The sequence below is a fragment of the Peromyscus leucopus genome, chromosome X, assembly GCF_004664715.2.
Source record: "Peromyscus leucopus breed LL Stock chromosome X, UCI_PerLeu_2.1, whole genome shotgun sequence".
Taxonomy (NCBI): Eukaryota; Metazoa; Chordata; class Mammalia; order Rodentia; family Cricetidae; genus Peromyscus; species Peromyscus leucopus.
This window is the reverse complement of record NC_051083.1, coordinates 5,658,281-5,679,702: the sequence shown is the minus strand read 5'-3', so window position 1 is coordinate 5,679,702 and position 21,422 is coordinate 5,658,281. Positions and strand designations below refer to the sequence as shown.

Here is a 21,422-nt window from a genome sequence, read left to right as displayed (position 1 = left end):
TGATAATTGGTATTTGAGATTTTTGGGGTGGAATAAGTGTACTTGCATAGCATGTACAGGGCCATGGATAAAATCCCAGCACTGTAGAGAGAGGTTTCTTCTGACTCCAAGAGGCTCTTCCCTCCCCTCTTCCTCTTGTTTGCTTTGGTATATTGGACAATCTATGCTTGAGCTTGTCATACTCATCTGAAAATTAAGTCATATCCACTCAGGAAGAATTGGAGCCCTCTATTCTGTGGCTTGCCTTTCTCTTTAGCGGGGAATAATCTGTGAGTCACAGCAAAGTCCTTCTGAATGGAAGCTCTAGGTCTTTTGGGCTTGCCTTCCCCATAGAATCTTGACCCCCTCAAGCTGGAACCAAGACAATCAAGGACTCAGTATTTTTAGCAGTACCACAGCCAAAGCATTGTCTCCATCCCATGATTAAGGGCTAGGTAGAAAAAAACCAGTCTACCCCACACAACCTCTCATCCCTAGTCAACTGAAACTGCCTCAACAGCAGGTAGCTAGTGGCAGAATAAGCATTGTTGATGGTCCTGCTCCCACCAGGAAGAAAGATTTCCAACTGGCATTTGGGGAAGAGGAAGCCCTATGTTCTTAGCTGCACCAGTCTGGCATGACGTCTGTGCTAGAGAGAAAAAAAGAAATGAATTGAGGTCAAATGCCATAAATTGTCATTTACTTAATTTACTTTCTGAGTTTTAGTAGATTGTCCTGAATAGATAGATGTTCCTTCCTTTGCTATATGTCCTTAAGACCATTTATAGAGATTTCTGATGGTTGGCTATTGTGGTTTTAATTGAAATAACCTCACCAGTTTTATAAAGGAATGGATCCACAGAGCTCTATATACAGTTATGCCAGAAGTAGGACTGTGCAAGCCTTTTAACATACAGTCTTGTGGCTCTTGTTGCTTATGGTTACTCAGTAGTGACCATGGACTTGAATTTCTTCCTTCTTGGTAGATTGTGAGCGGCTTGAAGTCAGCACCTTTGGTCTTTATATATAGAACCCTTGTAGTGCCTGCTAGCATTTTTTCTGTTGTGGCATATAAAAGAATGTCAGTCCTTAACTGACAAAAGTCAATTCTACTTTGTTTTTAATACTTCCTTTGTGATTTTAAGTGTTTTGGTTGTTTTTTTTGTCTATTCTTGATCTGTGATTGCTTTTAATTAATTTCTTTTTTTAAAGATTTATTTATTTTGTATACAGTGTTCTGTTTGCATGTATTCCTGCAGGCCAGAAGAGGGAGCCAGATCTCATTACAGATGGTTGTGAGCCACCATATGGGTGCTGGGAATTGAACTCAGTACCTCTTGAAAAACAGCCTGTGTTCTTAACCTCTGAGCCATCTCTCCAGCCCCTTAATTAATTTCTTACTGTTGACAACTTACAAACTCCTTTATTTTAATCTTTACATCTAATAAAGTTGCAAAGAGTACTACTACCAATTACATATATACAGCAGTTCCAGTTTTGTGTGTTTCTGAATGTGTGTTTAAGGCAATTCTGAATTACAACTTAGTCTTAGATAATAAAGAATTTAAAAGTAAGGGTCTAAGTTGCTGGGTTTTTAAAGCATTTTAATTTAATTTAAAGAAGTGTTAAACATTCTACTTGATATTATACATAAACCACAATAAAATGCCTCTTAGCAGTAAAAGGCAGCATCCTTTGATATAGGGAATTCTAATTTTTTGGTTTTTCGAGACAGGGTTTCTCTGTGTAGCTTTGAGCCATTCCTGGGATTCACTTGGTAGCCCAGACTGGCCTCGAACTCACAGAGATCCACCTGGCTCTGCCTCCCGAGTGCTGGGATTAAAGGCGTGCGCCACCACCGCCCGGCCCGGGAATTCTAATTTAATTAGCATTGTTAAGAATAGACAGTTACTTCCTGGTGTTTAACCACTGTCTGTAACAGGCCAAAGATCACAAACTGAAAGACAGGTAACTTCTGCTTTGTTCAGAGACAGTGAGGATTTTCCCAGTGTTTAAACACAATCAAATGCCAATTATATAAATCTAAGTATAAAACCTTTCAGTAGCTTCTGAGGTAGCACCCCATCTTTGTGGAAAGTTGAACATTGCTAATTAAGTCCAGCCCTATCTTGAGAAAGGGAAAGCAGTGGCAGTATTTATGCCAACTGAAATTGTTGTTTTTAGAAAGATCATATCCACTTTACAACAAGTCAATTTTATTTAAATCAGGACGGTCCAACAAAAACATTGTTAGACATTCATGATCTGAATTCTGGTGTATGAATTAAATTATGGTGCACATTAAAAGCCATGAGACGTTCGTTTTGTAATAAATCAGACATTGGTGTTACTCATTAGTAGCCTTTTTAGGATAAGCTATTAGGTATGTCCTTTCTCCCTTCTTAATCCTAGATCACTTTTGTTTCAGGTATATACTTTTAGAATTCTCCAAATACTCCATCAGTGTGTATTCTCTCCCTGGGTGATGTATTTGTTCTTGTTGGCATCTGTGTAAGAGAAACCAGCAGACCTGTCTTCCTCCCAAACAGACCAACCATGGAGATTTGGGCCAATCATATGCTTGAATCCCATACTTCTGAACAAAAATCTTCTTGCCTTCCTCAGCATCACCCATTTTTAATTTGTCCCCTAGTGTTCAAAACCACTAACACCATGACCTGAAGCCAGATGTTCCACTCTCTCATTTTAGATGTTTGTATCTTCCTTAAGTCTAGTGCGAGTGTGTTCCCAGAAAGGTGATAGTCCCTTTTAATCTGTTATTAGCAACACTCAGTGAAGGACACTTGAAGCATTAAGAAGATGTAGTCCAAAGCTTCACAATGTTGGAACTTTTTATAAGAAAACTTCACTGTGTACATAGAGATATTTTAGATTAGGCTTCTTATTTGGGAAATGGGAACAAGGAAAAGTGAAACGGGGCAGGAGGAAAGGCTGTGTGGTCATGGTCATTCTATTAAAGGATAGGTGTGCTTCCTTCAGCCATCTGTTTTTTATGCCTTTCAGCCTAGGCCCTTAAAAGCTATGTCTTCGTGACTGATTTTTCTTTTCATGTTCTTATTGGGGTCTCTGATTGGAGACAGCCTAGCTGACACCCCCTTAATTTGACTCTAGCCAGCATTGTACCACTCAGTGTCTGTAGTTTGGACTAATATTATGGCCTCACTCAACCTTGGGCATACTTTGTATTGGTTTGTTGGGATGGTCTCACTATTATAATCTAGGCTGGCTTTGAATTCATAGCAGTTCTTTGATGTTAGCCTCTCAATGTGGGACAGTGTTGACTGACCTCTAGGACAAGTGTATATTGATCATTTCATTCAGTGTTGTTCTTTTTCCCAGGATGCACCATGATGAAACGTCAGAAACCTCTCAGCAGCAGTGAGAGTTCAGATGAGTGTGAGTAGAACTATCTAGTAACCTGTGTATCTTTGTCTCTTGAGTATCTGTTCTTTGACTTAAGAATAAACTGTTTCATGCTTCCTCCAACAGTTAAAATGTTTCTGAGAAGGAAAGGTCAAGATCCATTTTTTCATTTAATTTCATTAGAAATGTATAAATTAAGTAAAAGAATTGGTTTTATGTGTCATATAACACTTTGATTTTTACTTTAAATTTAATTATAACAAAAGCTAGATCTACCAATGCTTTAATAGAACTTCCCTAGAAAGGAAGAAAAAAGTTTTGAGAATATAAACTGTAAATCCTGATTTTGATTATAACTACAGTGCTAAATGTTTGGTTGTGGGTCAGTCATTGATTTGTTTAAAGCCTTAACAATACCTTTTAGGGAAGTGCTGAAAGATTATTTGTTCCACATTCTTAGTTTTTCTGGGTTTTTTTTTTGGGGGGGGCATTGTTTTATTTTGTTGGTAGACCTTTTTCTCCAGGCAGAATATGAATTGGGTTATTCCAAAATATTATGAGGTATGATTACACCAAGTTGAATCTTTACAGCCATTATTAAAGCTTTTGTAGTCTCGATGGTCACTAATAAACATTAAACTCCATCAAGACTGTCTCGAGTACAATTGAATACTTTCTTCAGTAGTATGAGATTTCTGGTCTCCTGTCTTTCATGTATCTAGTTACTTGGCATTTAGTTAGAGTAGTGGGTAATGTGTTTCAGTATTTTTTCTAATTTATCTTTTGCAGGTCCTTCCACTTCCTTTACTTCTAGCTCAATGTATAGGAAGAAGTCAAAAAATCCTAAGGAACATAAGAAGTCTGCTGAGGTGAGATTAGATATTCAATTTTACACTTAACTAGTATCTATCTCCTGCCAACATAATTACAATACTCAGAATTTGAAAATGTGCAAAGAAATACATACCAGTGGATAGATAGGCTCATTTTCTGATGATTATCTTCTAAGAAATATTTCATTTCTTTTCTCCTTTATGAGAATGGTAATGTTTACACTGGTTTCATTTCAAGAATAAGTTCCCAGCATTATAGTATAGATTCCCCTAGCCAGGAAATCAAAGAGAGCTAGACTTGGAGATCTGTGAAGGCTCCCAAGCTCTTATAGCCTAGTGTTGAAAAGTTATTTTAGATAGTACAAGAAGGGATAGGTTAAAGAGGTTGTATGTGGAGAGGGAAGGACTGAGTACTAACAGCTTTTGAAATACTACTAGACTAGAAAAAAAAGTTCACTTCTCTGATGCTGGTCATCTGCCCCAAGAGTATCAGGCTATCAGAATTGTACTTGCCTTTCTTGGATCATACAGACTTTCCTTGGTGGAAATTAAATTATGAAAAATTGATTCTATGCTCCTTCATTTTCACTAAGAATAAACATCTTTAGCTAGAAAGGAAGAAGAGAGTGCATTAGTTGTCTGTTTCTGCATTGCAAATAATCACAAGATTAATGGCTTAAAATAGTTTACATTTATTATCTCAATTTCTGTGAGTCAGGAGTCTGTACTAAATGTGACTAGATTCTGTGTTCATAGTCTTTAAGGGCTGTGATCTCTGTGCTTACTGGGATGTTCTCACTAGGGATTAGAAAAGAATTTAAGTTATGGGCAGAATTCCTTTCCTTGAAGCTAAAAGACTCGAGATTCTTGTTTTCCTGTAGTCTTTTGACAGATTTTATAGTTTCTTGCAATTTGGCCTTCTCTCACAACAGGGCCAATTTCTCAGAGGCAGCAAAGAGAATCTTTCTCTCTCATATGCTAAGATGAAATTTTATATGACAAAATAATGACAGTGACATCAACATTTCTTTAAAAATTGTTTTATCTTCTAAAACATTTACCATAGTCTATGGTTAGAAGCAAGTCATAGGTTCTACTCATTCTAACAGAAATAGATTAACTGATGAGGATTATTTTTCAAGTGTGTCCAGAGAGCATTTCTTCCTTTCTCAGTAGTCAAGTTTCATCCCCTTTTGTCAGGGATCTCTGTGGGCCTGGTAGAATGTCAGGGTATTTTTCATAAGTATCTACCATACAGGAAAAACTTAGGGAATATAATGCACAAAAACTGGACTGGAGGGAACTGGAAAAATGGCTCACAATTAAGAACACTGGCTGTTCTTCCAGAGAATTTAGATTTACTCACAACCATCTGTAATTCTACTTCCAGGGGATCTGACACCTTCTGTCCTCTTCAGTCAGTGGGCACACATGTACTACACATATATACATGCAGACAAAACACTCATCATACACATAAATCTTTTTTTTAAAACATTTAAGAATACTGTTGAGTGTTTAATAGAATTTCCTCTAATCTAGGTTTGTCTGTATATGTCTTATGATTAGACTATTATTAAGGTTTGGGAGAATGATATAACAGGATGAAGAGGCCTTCTTGTCACATTATATCAAGGATTATCATTTGATTAACATTCTTTTTTTCTTCCTTTCTCTTGTTCTTTTCACTAAGACTGGTATACTAAAATACAGGGATAATATTAGGCAATGAATCACTTCCTGAAGGAAAGAATTAACAAATATATTTGATAATATCCTGTAGAAATTTTTATCTTCTCCCTGACTTAAAAAAAATATAGGGCTGATAAGACAGCTCAGTGGGTAAAGGCACTTGGTGGCAAGTTTGACAACCTAGTTTTGTCTCCAAAACCCACATGGTAGAAGTAGAGAACCCACTCCAGCAAATTTTCCTCTTTCCCTGACACTTGAGGTGTGGCACATCCACATCCACACACATCCATGCATAATGAATAAGTAATGAAAATGTACTATATTATTGAGCTACTACATCCCCATCTTACTTTATATTTTAGGTTTTAATTCTACATAATTTTTTTAGTTCTTTATGTATTTGCAACCAGCCACTGTTTCCCCTCCTTCCTCTCCTCCCAGGCTCCCCACATCCCCTCTGCACCCCCCATCCACTCTTCCTCCATTTCTATTCAGAAGAGGGAAGGTGTCCCATAGATATCAACCAAACATGGCATATCAAGTTATAGGCTGCACAAAGCAGCCCAGTATGAGGATAAGGATCCTAAAAGCCAACAAAGAGTCAGAGACAGCCTCTGTTCCTACTGTTAGGAGTCCCATAAGAGGAACAAGCTACACAACTGTAACATATATTCAGAGGGCCTAGGTCAGTCCCACGCAGGCTCCCTGGTTGTTGGTTTAGTCTCTGTGAGCCCCTATGAGCCTAGGTTACTTGATTCTATAGGCCATGTTCTCGTGGTGTCCTCAACCTCTTTGGCTCCCACAATCCTCCCCCTCTTCTGCAGGATTCCCCAAGGTCCACCTCATGTTTGGCTATGGGTCTCTGCATCTGCTTTCATCAGTTCCTGAATGAAGTCTCTCTTATGACAATTGGACTAGGCACCATTCTACAAGTATAGCAGAATATCATTAGGAATCATTTCATTGACTTTTTTTTGACCAGTCATGTTTGGTTCTATCCTAGGTCTCTGGGCTATCCAGTCTCTAGGTCCTGGCTCTCCAAGCAGTATCAGGGGTGGGCTCCCTTTGGTAGCATAGGTCTCAAGTTGGACCAGTCATTGGTTAGCCACTCCCACAATTTCTATGCCAACTTTACCCCAGCACATTTTTGTTTTTGTTTTTGTTTTTTTGTTTTTTGAGACAGGGTTTCTCTGTGTAGCTTTGCGCCTTCCCTGGAACTCACTTGGTAGTCCAGCAGACTGGCCTCGAACTCACAGAGATCCGCCTGGCTCTGCCTCCCGAGTGCTGGGATTAAAGGCGTGGGCCGCCGCCGCCGCCACCTGGCAACCCCAGCACATCTTTTAGACAGGACAAATTATAGGCTGAAGGTTATGTGGCTGGGTTGATGTCCCAGTCCCTCCACTGGAAGTCTGGCCTGGTTACAGGAGATGATTGGTTCAGGTTCCATATACCCCATTGCTAGGAGTCTTAACTAGGGTCACCCTCGTAGATTCCTGGGAATTTCCATTGCACTAGATTTCTAGCTTGTCTCCAGAATGTCCCCTAATTCCAGTTGTTTCTCCCAGTACACTCTCACTCCGACCTCCCTCAACTTGATCCTGCCTCTTCCCCTTCCTCATGCACCTTCTCCACTTGCAATGTCTATTTTGTTTCCCCTTCCCAGGGAGATTTATATATCTTCCTTCGAGCTCTCCTTGTTACTTAGCATCTCTGGGTCTGTAGATTGTAGCATAGTTATTCTTTACAGCTAATATCTTCTTACAAGTGAGTACATGTCTGTCTTTCTGGGTCTGGGTTACCTCACTCAGGTTGTGTTAAGATGAATTGCTAAACAGTCTTATTAATAAAAAACCCGGAGCCAGATTTTGGGGTAAAACCTGAGAGATCAGAAAAGCAGAAAGAAGCCAGCCACATTCTTACCACTTGGAAATCCTCAGCCAAAAAGACCTACTTCCTGTATACCCACGCCTATATACCTTTCTGTTCTGCATCTCACTTCCTGTCTCTGCCCAGCTATATCACTTCCTGTCTGTCTGTACAGACCTCCAGACTTCTATGGTTAGTGCTGGAATTCAAGGCGTGTGCTACCACGCCTGGCTCTGTTCCCAGTGTGGCCTTGAATTCACAGAGATCTGGATGGATCTCTGCCTCCCAAATGCTAGGGTTAAAGGCGTGTGCTACCATTGCCTGACTTCTATATTTACTGTAGTGGCTGGCTTTTTCTTCTGATTCTCAGATAAACTTTAGTTTACATTGGGGGAAAAAATATATCACCACATTTCTCCTTTTTGTCTAAAATAAAAAAATTATAACTAATATAAGAAAAACTATATAAAATAAGTACAATATATAAGGCAATAAATACATCAAAAATGTCTAGTCCATTTGCATTTGACATATTCAGAGAAAATTTTCCATTATCTGTCCTATTTTTGTGAATCCAAAGGATTGTATTTCATTTACCTTCTGTCCTAATTTGCATTACCAAAACTATTTTTTGATGTCTTTCAAACTTATACACTTTACACCTCTTTAGTGAGTGAATTTCTTTTCTGAATTTCTTAACAAGGAAAACTATAACTATCTACTCTTCAACTTCCTTAGAGACCTGAGAAGGAAATAATATTACCTAGTTAAACAGGAAGTGCAAACAAGCGATTTCTAAAAAAAATTGAGATGACAGAAACAACTTGCTGCCTGGACAGTCACCCAAGGTTTCTCTGCAACATTGGGGCACCCCATCTTCGGCCTACAGGCCTAGAATATCTGACAGGCTCAGCTGTGAAGCAGGATTTTCTAAAGAGCTTTCCTACCTTGTCTTAGCAAGGATCAGCAGTCCTTTCTTTTGTGTCCTGCTTGTCCATTTTGGACAGCATACTGTCAGCAATGAAGGCAAGGGCATTTTCTTGCCCAGTGGCTAACTTTTGCCACAAAGAAAGTAATTCCATAAGGAGTTTCTTCAATGCCCATCATCTTCTCTGAAGTAGATTGTTACTGCTAGGAACAAACATGTCTCATTGTCATAAAAAAAAGAAAAAAATATGTTATTAAAACATCTTAAATGCCATATTTTGTAGATCTCTAAAGTGTTTGAAGATGACGTGTCTATCTAAACTATATCTCTGTTTGACCTTGAAAACATACCTAATATAACTATAAATTTGATTGTAATGACTAACTACTAACTTTATTTCCTTATATCCTAATTAGTTGGTAATAATAACTTTCAAGGACTAGAAATTTGCATTACATTGTTAAATGAGCTGTATAAGTATAATACCTTGAACAAGATTAGAAATATATGTACAGTATTTTCTAACAAAATCAATCTCAAATTTGTATCAATATACATAATTTGTATATATTATACAAAAGTCTAATCCAATGTAAAATATTTAAAACAAGTAGTTGCTTTCTAAAAGTAGATTCAATAATCTACCTTTTTATCCTATATCTATATCCTCTTTTTTTCTTTTCAGAGTAGATTCAATAATCTACCCTTTATCCATCATTTCTTTTTTTCAGAGTAAATTGAATAATCTACCTTTTATCTTATATCTATGTCCTCTTTTTTCTTTCTTCAAACAAGAACCCTAAATCTAATCTCCTTTGTTTAGCCTTTTTTCTGATCATTACCAATTAACAACTTGTAACCAACAATCCTAAACAAAGACAATTATCCATAACCCATTGAATGACCAGAAACCACCCACCCCACCTTGTGGGAATATGGGTGTCATTTTCTTAAAATTACTTCCTGCTGTCTGGGAGTGAAAACATCTTTAGAGGATCCTGAAAGAATATTTTGGGGTTAATTTTTAGGTTCTGGAAGAGTTACCTGTATTATTTGTTGTTCAGCCTCTGCATAATGCAAAAGTGCAAGGGCTTGTCTCAAGTCCTTGCTTGAGTAGTCTGTGAGGCTAGATCATCTCAGCTAGCCATCTTGAAATTGTCCTGAGCAGTTTGTAGTGCAAAGCCGATCTTTGTGTGGTGTTTGTCAGCTTGGTGATGTTATCATTGTCCTGATAGAATCACCATTGTGGGGCCCCATCATCTTTTTGGAGACTTCAAAGTTGCTGTTATGGTTCCCTGCAGAAAACTGATGAGACTCAAATTTTTAGCTATTATGACTTAACATATTTTCAGTTGTCTAAAATTCTTGGATCATATAGTAACTGTTTAATCATTTGAAGAGCTCTCTGGCTGTTTTCTAAAGTGTTGTCAGCATTTTTCAAACTTACCAGAAGTGTATACTGGTGTTTGAATTTGTTATCACTCTGAGCACCACGGATTTCAGATTTCTTTAGTGACCTTCTTGTCTGCCCTCTTGACTTAGGGTCTTAGGGTCCCTTTGTTCTTGTCTTTAGAGATCCTGTCTCTGGTAGCATTCCCAATTGTTAGCCACTCTTACTATCAGTAGAGGCTTTCACTTGGTGGTAGGGTCTGGGGAAGAGGCATCAAATATTATGATGATTTGTTTTCTTCTGGAAGACAGTCATTGAAGTATAATATGAATTTTCTTTTTCTTTATGGTTCAATTAGCTACATTAATAGCTATTTTTAATTTATATTTTATTAAATTATATTTTAATATTGTATCACTAAGATTGCTATGCATGCTTCTCCCAATTTATCTGTTAAAGAGATTTTAGTAAAGTTTTATGACTTTCACATGTGATTCAGAGGTTTTATATAGCTTCTGAAAATTATATAGAGAGTTTTAAGGGTGTGTCTTACAGGGATTTTTTTTCTTGAGCCAGTAACCCTCCCCAAAGTGCTCATACTATTGTTTTTTGTTTGTTTGTTTGTGTTTTATTTTTATTTTGACGGAAGAGTTGAGAAAGGGTTTCACACTGTAGCTCATGCTAGTCTCGAATTGGTTATGTTACCCATGCTGTCCTCAAACATTCAGAGTTCTGTGATTACAGATGTGTTCTATCATATAGGCCTCAGGACCCATACTGTTTGATTTTTTAATGAGTGTACAAAATAGTTTTTTCATTATGATAGCTTCACACATGTATATCTTCCACTTTGCTCATGGTTACCAACCCCATTACACTTTTTAGTTCTACCTCCACCTTCCCATTAGTTTCTTACCTGTTAGTGTCCCTTCTAGGTTTCATGTTACTATATTTCTGTAATTTTGTCTTTTTTTGTCAGACCTGAGAACCCAAACCCAGAGCCTTGCACTTGCTAGACAAGTGCTCTATCACTGAGCTTAATTCCTAGCCTTATGTTATTATATTTTTAAATCCAGATTCTCCACATATGAAAGAAAACATGGATGTTTGTCTTTTCGAGTCTAGCTTATTTCACTTAATATGATTATCATCTCTAGTTTCATCTATTTTTCTACAGATTACCTAATTTTGTTCTTTTTTATTAAAGATTTATTTTATTATTTGTGTGTGTGTGTGTGTGTGTGTGTGTGTGTGTGTGTGTGTGTCCTGCACCAAGAAGATGGTACTAGATACCTTAGATACATTTTTAGTATATTCCCAGGAGTAGCATAAGTAGGTCATATAGTAGTTCTATTTTTAGTTTTAAGAGGAACCTCCATACTGATTTCCTTAGTGGTTAGACTAGTTTATATTTCTACCAGCAGTGTATACAGGTCTCCCTTTCCTAAATCTTTGTCAGTATTTGTTCTCTGTGTGTCTCTGTCTCTTTCTCTTTTTGTCTGTCTGTCTGTCTGAATTGATATTCTAGTTGGATTCATAGTGAGGCCTCCTTTGTTTCTACAAGCATCTGTGATGCCAAATGCATACACAGTATTGGACTTGGCATAGCTTCTGGACTTTATGTTAGCTTGTGAATCTCTTCTTTGACCATAAATGAGCAGTTATCTGGTAAATACAAAGTCCTTTTGTTTCGGGAACTTTGGGGAAAACCACTAGTGCATCTAAAGTAGACACACAATTAAGAACTTGTAAAACTTCTCACCTTCATTGTCTATAAAGAATATATTTATAACTTTAATTTACAATCTTTAACTTGGCAACTAATGTTTATGTTTTTATTATGAAGTTTCTGTATTACCTGTGACTTCTAGAATGTTAGTTCATATTCTTGCTAGGGCTCTTGCTTGGGAATCCTGCTGGTTTTGGAGTCAAACAATGCACATGTTCATTAAGTAACTATCTCACATCTTTCTCACTTTCTCAACAATTACTTAATTGACTAGATAGAACTCAACTATATACTTTATTGCTTTTAGAAGGGAAGCTGAAACTAATGGTGTTATTAAAATAATTCCATCTAATATTCATTAACAGCCACAGTGAACCCAATACAATGCTGAGCCTTTTATACAAATATACGTATTTAATCCTTAAAACAACATTTATGAACAATGTTACTATCCCCATGTTATAGATAAGTAAAGTGAGAAAGAGAATTTAGATAATTTGCTGAAAACTAGACCAATCCAGGTAGTTTATCACAGTACCTTTTTTCCTTTCTTTAAAAATGTTTAGCTGTATAAAACATTTTCTAAGTTTAAATATCAAACTATAAAATAAAATACATTTTAAAAGATCCAGCTTTTGGGGTTGGGGATTTAACTCAGTGGTAGAGCGCTTGCCTAGCAAGTGCAAGGCCCTGGGTTCGGTCCTCAGCCCTGAAATAATGAAAAAAAAAATCCAGCTTTCGTTTCCTTCTGCCTCTCATAAGAATGGATTTGTTGGCCGGGCGGTGGTGGCGCACGCCTTTAATCCCAGCACTCGGGAGGCAGAGCCAGGGGGATCTCTGTGAGTTCGAGGCCAGCCTGGTCTCCAAAGCAAGTTCCAGGAAAGGCGCAAGGCTACACAGAGAAACCCTGTCTTGAAAAACCAAAAAAAAAAAAAAAAAAAAAAGAATGGATTTGTTGCTGGGCAGTGGTGGCACATGCCTTTAATCCCAGCACTCGGGAGGCAGAGTCAGGTGGATCTCTGTGAGTTCGAGGCCAGCCTGGGCTACAAGAGTGAGTTTCAGGAAAAGGCGCAAAGCTACACAGAGAAACCTGTCTTGAAAAAATTCCAAAAAAAAAAAAAAAAAAAACCCAGAATGGATTTGTTGTAATTTGCAGATTTGGTCTTGTCTTGGTCTTTGTTTCATGCTCTTATTCCCTTCCACCCTAGGATGCCGCAGGAATAAGGCTCTCACCACATATAAGCACTGTCATCTTAGAACTTCCAAATTCTAGAGCTATGAGCCAGATAAATCTGTTTTTTTAAATGAGTCAATCTCAAATACTATATAACAATAAGATACAGTCTAAGATATTCCCTTCCCTTTGCTTCACCTCACCTGCACATCCTTTTATAGTTTATTTATGAAAATACATTCAAATATGCATGTGTGGATATATATATATATAAATCAGGAAATGCTTTAGCTATTTTCTTTTTTTTTTTTTGGTTTTTCGAGACAGGGTTTCTCTGTGTAGCTTTGCACCTCTCCTGGGACTCACTTGGTAGTCCAGGCTGGCCTCGAACTCACAGAGATCCACCTGGCTCTGCCTCCCGAGTGCTGGGATTAAAGGCGTGCGCCACCACCGCCCGGCTTAGCTATTTTCTTTATGTTCATATTTTTTAAAAGTTGAGAATACCTTTTCTAATTAAAAATAGGTTCATAAGACAAGTGTAGTAAATATATTTATCACTTTGCAGATATCGAGCTGACTGCTGAACCTACATATCTATCCCCCTCTTCAGCATTGCCTCATGCTTGAAATAGTTGACTTATTGTAGCATGAATCTTAAAATGTTCTTATTAATAAGGTCAAACCTGAAGCCAGGTATTGGGGTGAATGCTGGAAGATCAGAAGCAGAACAAGCCACAGCTACCTCACCTCGCCAGTTCCTCAGCTGATCCTGTTTTCTCAGACTGGAAGCCTCTAAGTCCTTATCCAAATGAATCTCAGTTCAGTTGCTTCTTGAAAGCCTGATTGCTTGACCAGCCTAGTTCCTGGTTTTCCATGCCCTATATACCTTTCTGCTTTCTGCCCTCACTTCCTGGGATTAAAAGCTCACTTCCTGGGATTAAAGGCTTGTGTCACGGTGCCTGGCTGTTTCCAATGTGGCCTTGAACTCACAGAGATCCAGACAGATTTCTGCCTCTGGAATGTTAGGATTAAAGGCGTGAGTGCCACCATTTTCTGGCCTCTGTATCTAGTGGCTGTTCTGTTCTCTGACCCCAGATAAGTTTATTAGGGTGCACAATACTTTGGGAAACACAATACCACCACAACTTACATATCATGATAGTCCAGACTTTTATACTATGGTTTGAGTAAAAATGCTAATCTAGAAAACTTGGGTCTGAAACGTTTTAATATAACTAACTTATAAAGCTGAAATTGGGCTTTATCACATAAGCCATCTGTTTTTCTCAAAAGGGGGAAGGGAAAACTGTACTAGCTGTTGGATTTACCTTTGACTTGCTTAAGAAAAATGAGTATAGGTTGGTTGGTTAGTCTGCAATTTGAGCTTCCCCAGACTTCACAGAGTACCTGATCCCTGGAGGTTTAGTATTTCTGGAACCATGGACAAGGACCAGATGTCCTTATTCTCTGCTCTCCTTGTCTGTACTCTTTTTTTTAAATTACTCTTCTGTTTGATAAATATATGTATTAGCTTCCTAGGCCTTGGTTAATAAATTGCCACAAAGTAGGTGACTTTTAAAATAATAGAGGTTTATTCTCTGTTCTAGAGTCTAGAAGTCCAAAATCAGCCAGTCTGAACTCTAGGGGTTTTATGGGAAGATTCCATTCTTCTTTCAGTTTCTGGTGGCATTTATTGATTTTGTTTGTTGATTTTTTTCATCAGTGCATCACCCAATCACTGCCTCCCACTCCTTTTCTCAAAGATCTCCCTCTGCCTTTATCTAGTAAGGGCATTTACTACCAGATTTACAGTCCATGCCAACATTCCATAATTATCTCTTTGCCAGATCCTTAACTTAATAAAGCTGCAAAATCTCTTTCTCTAAACATTTAAACATCTGTAAATTCTGGAAATTAGGATGTGGTCATTCAACCTACTACATGTTTCCAGGCTACCTAAGAAACCATATAGAACAGATTTTCATAAGCAGAGTTATAAAGTATGAACACATTGCTTATACTGTTGTCATTTGATGGTATGACCTTTTAAAGTTCATACTGTAATTTTATTTTAAAGTCCATAGTGTGGTTTTATAATCAGTTGATATATTTTATAAGCAGGTCTGGAGAGGTGACTTAGCAGTTAAGAGTACTTACCACTCTTGTAGAGGAACTGAGTTCAGTTCCCATCATCCACAGCTCACAACCACCTGTAACTCAGGGATCTGATGCCCTTTTCTCCTCTGTGGGCACCAGGCATGTGGTGTATATAGATATATGCAGGCAAAGCATGTACATAAAAGTAAATAAATCTTTCTTTAAAGAACATCACTTGGAAAATAATGACATATTTGGGGCTGTTGTCAAATATTACCTCTAGTTGTCTTTTCCAGATTTAAGATAGGATTACCACAATACTAGCTTTTCTTTTTTTCTTTTATTTTTTTTGTTGTTTTTTGTTTTTGGAGGAAGGGTTTCTCTGTGTAGCTTTGTGCCTTTCCTGGAGCTCGCTCTGTAGACCAGGCTGGCCTCAAACTCACAGAGATCCGCCTGCCTCTGCCTCCTGAGTGCTGGGATTAAAGGCGTGTGCCACCACCGCCCGGCTACTACCTTTTCTAAAAGACATTAGTTATTATGTCTACTGCTACTTAGCCACTGGCTCGTTAAAGGCACTCTAGTAATTTATAAAAATGTGTTATATTGTTCAGCAAAATGATTTATCGTCTCCTAATAACTCAGAAGAACACTGAGCTCTGCACAAAACATGGTAAACAATTATGTCTATGATCTCTTATCTACTTATATGAGACATTATGTAAGAAACCACCAGTTTTTGCTTCTTGTAGCCTTAGCTTAGCCAGGATTCTTAGTAAAATCATTTTGTTGCCACCTGACCACCTTTGTGTTTAATATAGACGACTTCTATGCTGTGCTCTAAAAATCTTCCCTAAGTGAAACCGACAAACATTTTCAATTGTCCCTACAAAGTAGGAAATGAGGTGATGTCTTCCTCATTTAAATGGCACCATTTGATTATGTAATAGTTTGGCCTTATACTTTGTAAAAATGATCTCAGTTTAAACATGACTGCAGCTCCTGAGAATTCATTGCTCATAATGTGTACTTCCACTTTCAGCTTATACAGAATTTGGACATTCTCCTTTGAGAGACTTGATAAGCATATTAAAGACCAAAATTTGCTTGATAGCATCTCTTCCCTTGATCTTCTAGAAATGTAGGCACATTTATCTTAGTCCTTAAATGGTATGATATTTCATAGTAGACATTGTGAAGCATAGACTAGTGTATGTATGCTTTCATGTAAAAGTGTGATTCTTTATTAGATGTTAATTTGACATTCTTTACCAAAATTATTGCCATGTTAGCTTAAGAATTTGTGTTATACCTTTTTTGTTCTTTTGATGGCAAGGCAGAATTTTAAGCTGGCTACCATAAACATTTGAATCACGTTTCCTGGCTAATTTACATGAGTCCAAACTATAACTATGTACATTAATCATTGCCTTACCTCTGACATTTGAACTTCCTATACAGCTAGGTCTCGCTGCAAGAGATGGAGTTTAGGCCTTCATTAAGGGCCATAGTATATTTATCATTCATATCCTTCTCACTCATGAGTAATTCACTGATAATGAAAATCATTGATAAGCTGGCTAAGATAAGTTCTGAATATAAAGATAACTTAGAATAAAGCTATCTATTTTCCAAAGTGTAATGTATCTCTAGGTGTACACACATGACACATGCACTTGTGTGTACATGTGAGTAAAAAATGCACATCTGGTAAAGAAAGAAACAGAAAATATAGCATAATGCATGTAATTATAAAATATGACATAGTTGAAGGATTATGCACAGTGGTTTTTGTCTATAATACTAGCATGTAGGAGGCTATGGCAGGAGGATATCTACAAGTTTGAGACCAGCCTGGGCTACAGTCTTAAACCTTGCTTTATAAAAAAAAAATGGGAACATAGATAATATAGCTCAGTGGTAGATAAGAAGCCCAAGGTTGAATCAGCTCCAACACCACCAGGGGTGGGGGATTAAACAGAACACATTTTAGAGTATCACACAGATTAAGTAAATAAGAACAAATTAGGAAATAGAAGTTCTAAAGAACATACATAGTAAGGTAGACCTAACTAATAGCTATCAAACTGTGTATTTTGCTACTAGAGATAATAAAGAATATACTTTCTCAAGTGCCTTAAAAGTGCATATCCAGAATAAGATAAAATATTTTCACAAAACATCAGTAATTTCCATTAAATAGGAAACAAGCAACTGTGACAATTTGAGAAGCAAGATGTTTTTATAGTCTTCTAAGTGTCTACTCCAAGATATTTACACTACAAAAGGAAAATATACTAACCTAACAGCAATGAAAACTAGTGAGACAGCATCTGAAGAAATTTAACACGATACTGTCTGAACTGAGTAGTCAAATTTCAGTAAACAAGACATTTAACATACATCCTTGATAGAATAAGAACACAGCAATTTTTCTGTGATATTCTTACCAAAAGAACCCTAAAACCCAAGCATGTATATCCTCAAACCAGTAAGAACACACCAGACACTTCTCAATTGGCAGGACACACTCCAAAATATTTTACAAATGTTCTTCAAGTGTCAATCATGAAAGACAGGGAAAGACTGAAAAGTTCTCACAGATTAGAAGATACCAAGGAGCCAGGCAGTGGTGGCACACTCCTTTAATCCCTGCACTCCGGAGCAGAGGCAGTCGGATCTCTGTGAGTTCAAGGCCAGCCTGGTATACAGAGCAAGTTCCAGGACAGGTTCCAAAGCTACACAGAGAAACACTCAAAAAAAAAAGAAGAAGAAGATACTAAGGTATAACTATGTTTGTAATACAAGATCCTCGGTTGAACTCCAGAACAGAAAGATACTAAGGAAAATGGGTGAAAATTGAATAAAGTCTATAGATTAGGTGATGGTATGTTGTAATGTTAGTTTCTTAATTTGGGAGCCAATATAGCAATTCAGGCCTGTAATCCCAGCAATTATAAGGCTGAGGCAGCAAGATTCCTGCAAGTTCTAGATCAACATTAGCTAGAGTGTGATCTTTCTTCAAAACTAAATCAAAATATTTCTGGTTTAGATAAATTTATTCTGAGGAGGCTAGGTATGGTGGCACATGCCTTTACTCCCAGCACTAAGATCCAGAAGCAGGAGAATCTCTTAGTTTGAGGCCAACCTGGTCTACCTAGCAAGTTCCAGGTCAGCCAGGGATATGCAATAAGACCCTGTCTCAAAGCAAAACAATTTGAACAATTTACTCTGATCATTTAAGATATTAATAGTATGTGAAACTATCTGAAGGATATATAAGAATGCTGTACCATTTTTATAATTTTTTTAAAGTTTTATTTATTATGCATGCAGTGTTCTGCCTGCATGCCAGAAGAGGGCGCCAGATCTCATTACAGATGGTTGTGAGCCACCATGTGGTTGCTGGGAATTGAACTCAGGACCTTTGGAAGAACAGCCTTGGCTCTTAACCACTGAGCCATCTCTCCAGCCCGCATTTTTATAATTTTTTTGTGCAGGATTTAAGATTGTAGGCCAGACTGGTCTCAAAGTAAAGTATAATTATTTCTAGGTAAAGTTTTAAATGAGGCAATGCCTAAATAATTAAAGTTATTAGCAGATATTTATTACTTTAAGAGAGTTAAGGATTGATTCTTTTATTAAAATAAATCCTTTGGAATAACCTATATTGTTTATTTAAATTCAAAGACAAAAAAAAATACTGAAAGGACTTCTTTTACCCTTTATTAAATCCAGAACAGCTGGCTTCCCTGTCAGTATGTCAAATCTTCCCAAACAGAAATTGTCATTCCCATTTAGGAATCAGGAGATGTTTCTCTTATTGGAAATAAATGTTGAGCAGGAATAATCTTTTTTAAAAGAACATTAAACAGTATCAGTTTCATAGTGATTTTAAAGTATGTGCAATGTATCTTTCCAGGTATTCCGAAAGGACCTCATCAGTGCCATGAAAATTCCTGACTCTCACCATGTTAATCCTGACAGCTATTACCTCTTTACTGACACATGGAAAGAAGAATGGGAAAAGGGAGTGCAAGTACCAGCCAATCCAGACTCTGTTCCAACACCTTCTCTCAGGTATTGGCATGTTTACAACTTTGACTTAGGGAAAGAGCTCTCTTGGTTTTCTGTGTATTTCTAACATACAGAGTTAACCTAACTCACAAACCAGATCATGATTGATCAATAAATCCCAGCTTGTTTATCTAAGAAATTTATAAGATGAAATGCTTTGAAGTCCAATCTAAAATTAGGAAAAGGTTTCTCCAAGATTTCCATATCTGACTCGGCCATCGGTAGCATTTATTAGTCTTTGAAGAGGTAACTTTCCCATAGGAAATTGCTTCAATATAAGTGGAGCCTCATTAGTGATGGTACTAATAAGTAGCCAGAGCATATAGTTTCTAAAACAGAAACTCAAATGGAAAGGGAGTAATAGAATAGTTAAGGTGACCGTGAGCACATGACCTTCATTTTAAAGATGTGAAAACAATTAAGGTAGAAAGACTGATTTTGTGGAAAAGAGGTTTTATTCCGGAGGATGTAGTAAGGTCTTCAAGAGTAGTGCTGATTTAGAAACCATTTGATCCTACTGGTTTTGGTGTTCCCAGTGCTTTACACAAGTCTGACATGAAGTAGAATGTTCAATATAAGTTTGAGCGAATGCAAGAATGAATAAGTAGAACACACAGCTCCAGATAAAGGGCTGGTAGAACCTTTTGGTTACTGTGAGAAAGTGTAGATCTCATTGTACATTTACTTCTACTACTTAATAAAGTACCTTTTTTGAGATAGTGTCTCACTGTATGGCCTAGGGAGGCCTTGAACTCACTATATATCCCAGAATAGCCTCCTTCTGCCTCAGCCCTCTGAGTATTGGGATTACAACCATACCTAATACATGTTAGATTCTTAAAGGATAGAGATAAACATTCTTAATTTCTTTACTCCTATCACCAGGTTCATATGTCCTATTTATACTCTAGAAGTGGTTATTGAATCACTTCTAGAAATGCAGACCCAGGCACCCCACACTCTGTTAAGGAAAGCTCCCAAACCCTTTCTTGTTTAACGCACATTCAAAGTTTCACTTGCTTATCATTGACCATCTCCTGCCTCCTAAACAGAATAACATCAGGAATGAAAAAAGAGAGAGAGAGAGAGAAGGTCATATTTTCATGTCTTTGCTGTCATATTTTTATATAAATATAATGACCCATGTGCTGCATTTTCCATTAATACTCCAAGGACTATTGAAACACCTCAATGTTTGGTCTTGATAGTAAGTCAGTATATCAAATATACTTTATTGGGGGATAATTTGGGGGGATAAGTGGAGGATGTACTACTTTAAAAATTACATCTATCTGATAAGTAGCACAACAAACTTAGGATGGTTTAAGAAGAGTAATTTAGAGATTGAGAGCTTCCTCTCACAGAGACATATACTCCCTAATCTCCCTAATTCATATGAGCCCTCAGTGCTCTAATATTTGTTCTGAGAATGTAGGATATTTACCATTTTATATGTTGTGATTTTTACTAAATCTCCTCTGTTTCGCATAGTTCTTTGCCTATCTTATAAAGCTCTTAATTTTAATTGGCCAAGGTAAGCTACTAAATTAACTATTGATCATATCAAATTCCTTAATGAAATTCAGAACTGGATGCTCTTGATAGGTAGATTGTATTTTCAGTTTCTTAGAAGGTGTCAAATAAGAATTATTCTATAATATATATTTCCTTTGCTTAGCAAAGGTACCTGAAAGATTTGATAAAAACAGACTTCTTGCTGGGGACGTGGTGGTACAGGCCTTTAATCCCAGCATTTGTGAAGCAGAGTCAGGCGAACTTGTTTCTATGAGTTCAAGGCCAGCCCAGGCTACATAGCAAGTTCCCAGACCAGCCATGGCTACATATAGTGAAACTCTGTCTCAAAAAAAAAAAAAAAAAAAAAGACTTTTAAACTATATCCTCAGAGCTTTTGATTTGGTAGATCTGAATTGTGAGGATTAAGTTTGTTTTGTTTTGTTGGTCTGTATAGGGTATCACTGTGTATGTAGCTCCTTGCCACTTCCTGTGTGGGATTCCCACGTGCTGGGATTACAGACATGCAACACTGCACTCAGCTAAAAATTTCTAGCAGTTTCTCACAGTGTTTATACTAGTAGTCTAGGAGTGACACTTTGGGAACATTTTTTATGGAATATGTTAATCATATTTCCTATGTTAATCTTATTTCCTGAATTTAATAGAATTTAGTGCGTTTGAGTGTGTGTGTGTGTGTGTGTGTGTGTGTGTGTGTGTGTGTGCGCGCGCGCGCACGCGCGCACGTACATATTTAAGTACAA

General features: G+C 37.3%; 1 protein-coding gene across 5 annotated transcripts in view; it reads left to right on the top strand.

The window, feature by feature from the left end:
• Jade3 (jade family PHD finger 3) overlaps positions 1-21,422 on the top strand; it is a 137,457-nt gene that overhangs the window by 67,230 nt on the left and 48,805 nt on the right. For all 5 annotated transcript variants that reach the window (XM_037199468.1, XM_028884698.2, XM_028884678.2 and 2 more), the window contains 3 exons: positions 3,340-3,396; positions 4,153-4,232; positions 18,992-19,149. In XM_037199468.1, coding sequence (XP_037055363.1) covers positions 3,348-3,396; positions 4,153-4,232; positions 18,992-19,149 — 287 coding nt within the window. In that variant the 5' untranslated portion in view covers positions 3,340-3,347. The remainder of the gene's footprint in view (positions 1-3,339; positions 3,397-4,152; positions 4,233-18,991; positions 19,150-21,422) is intronic.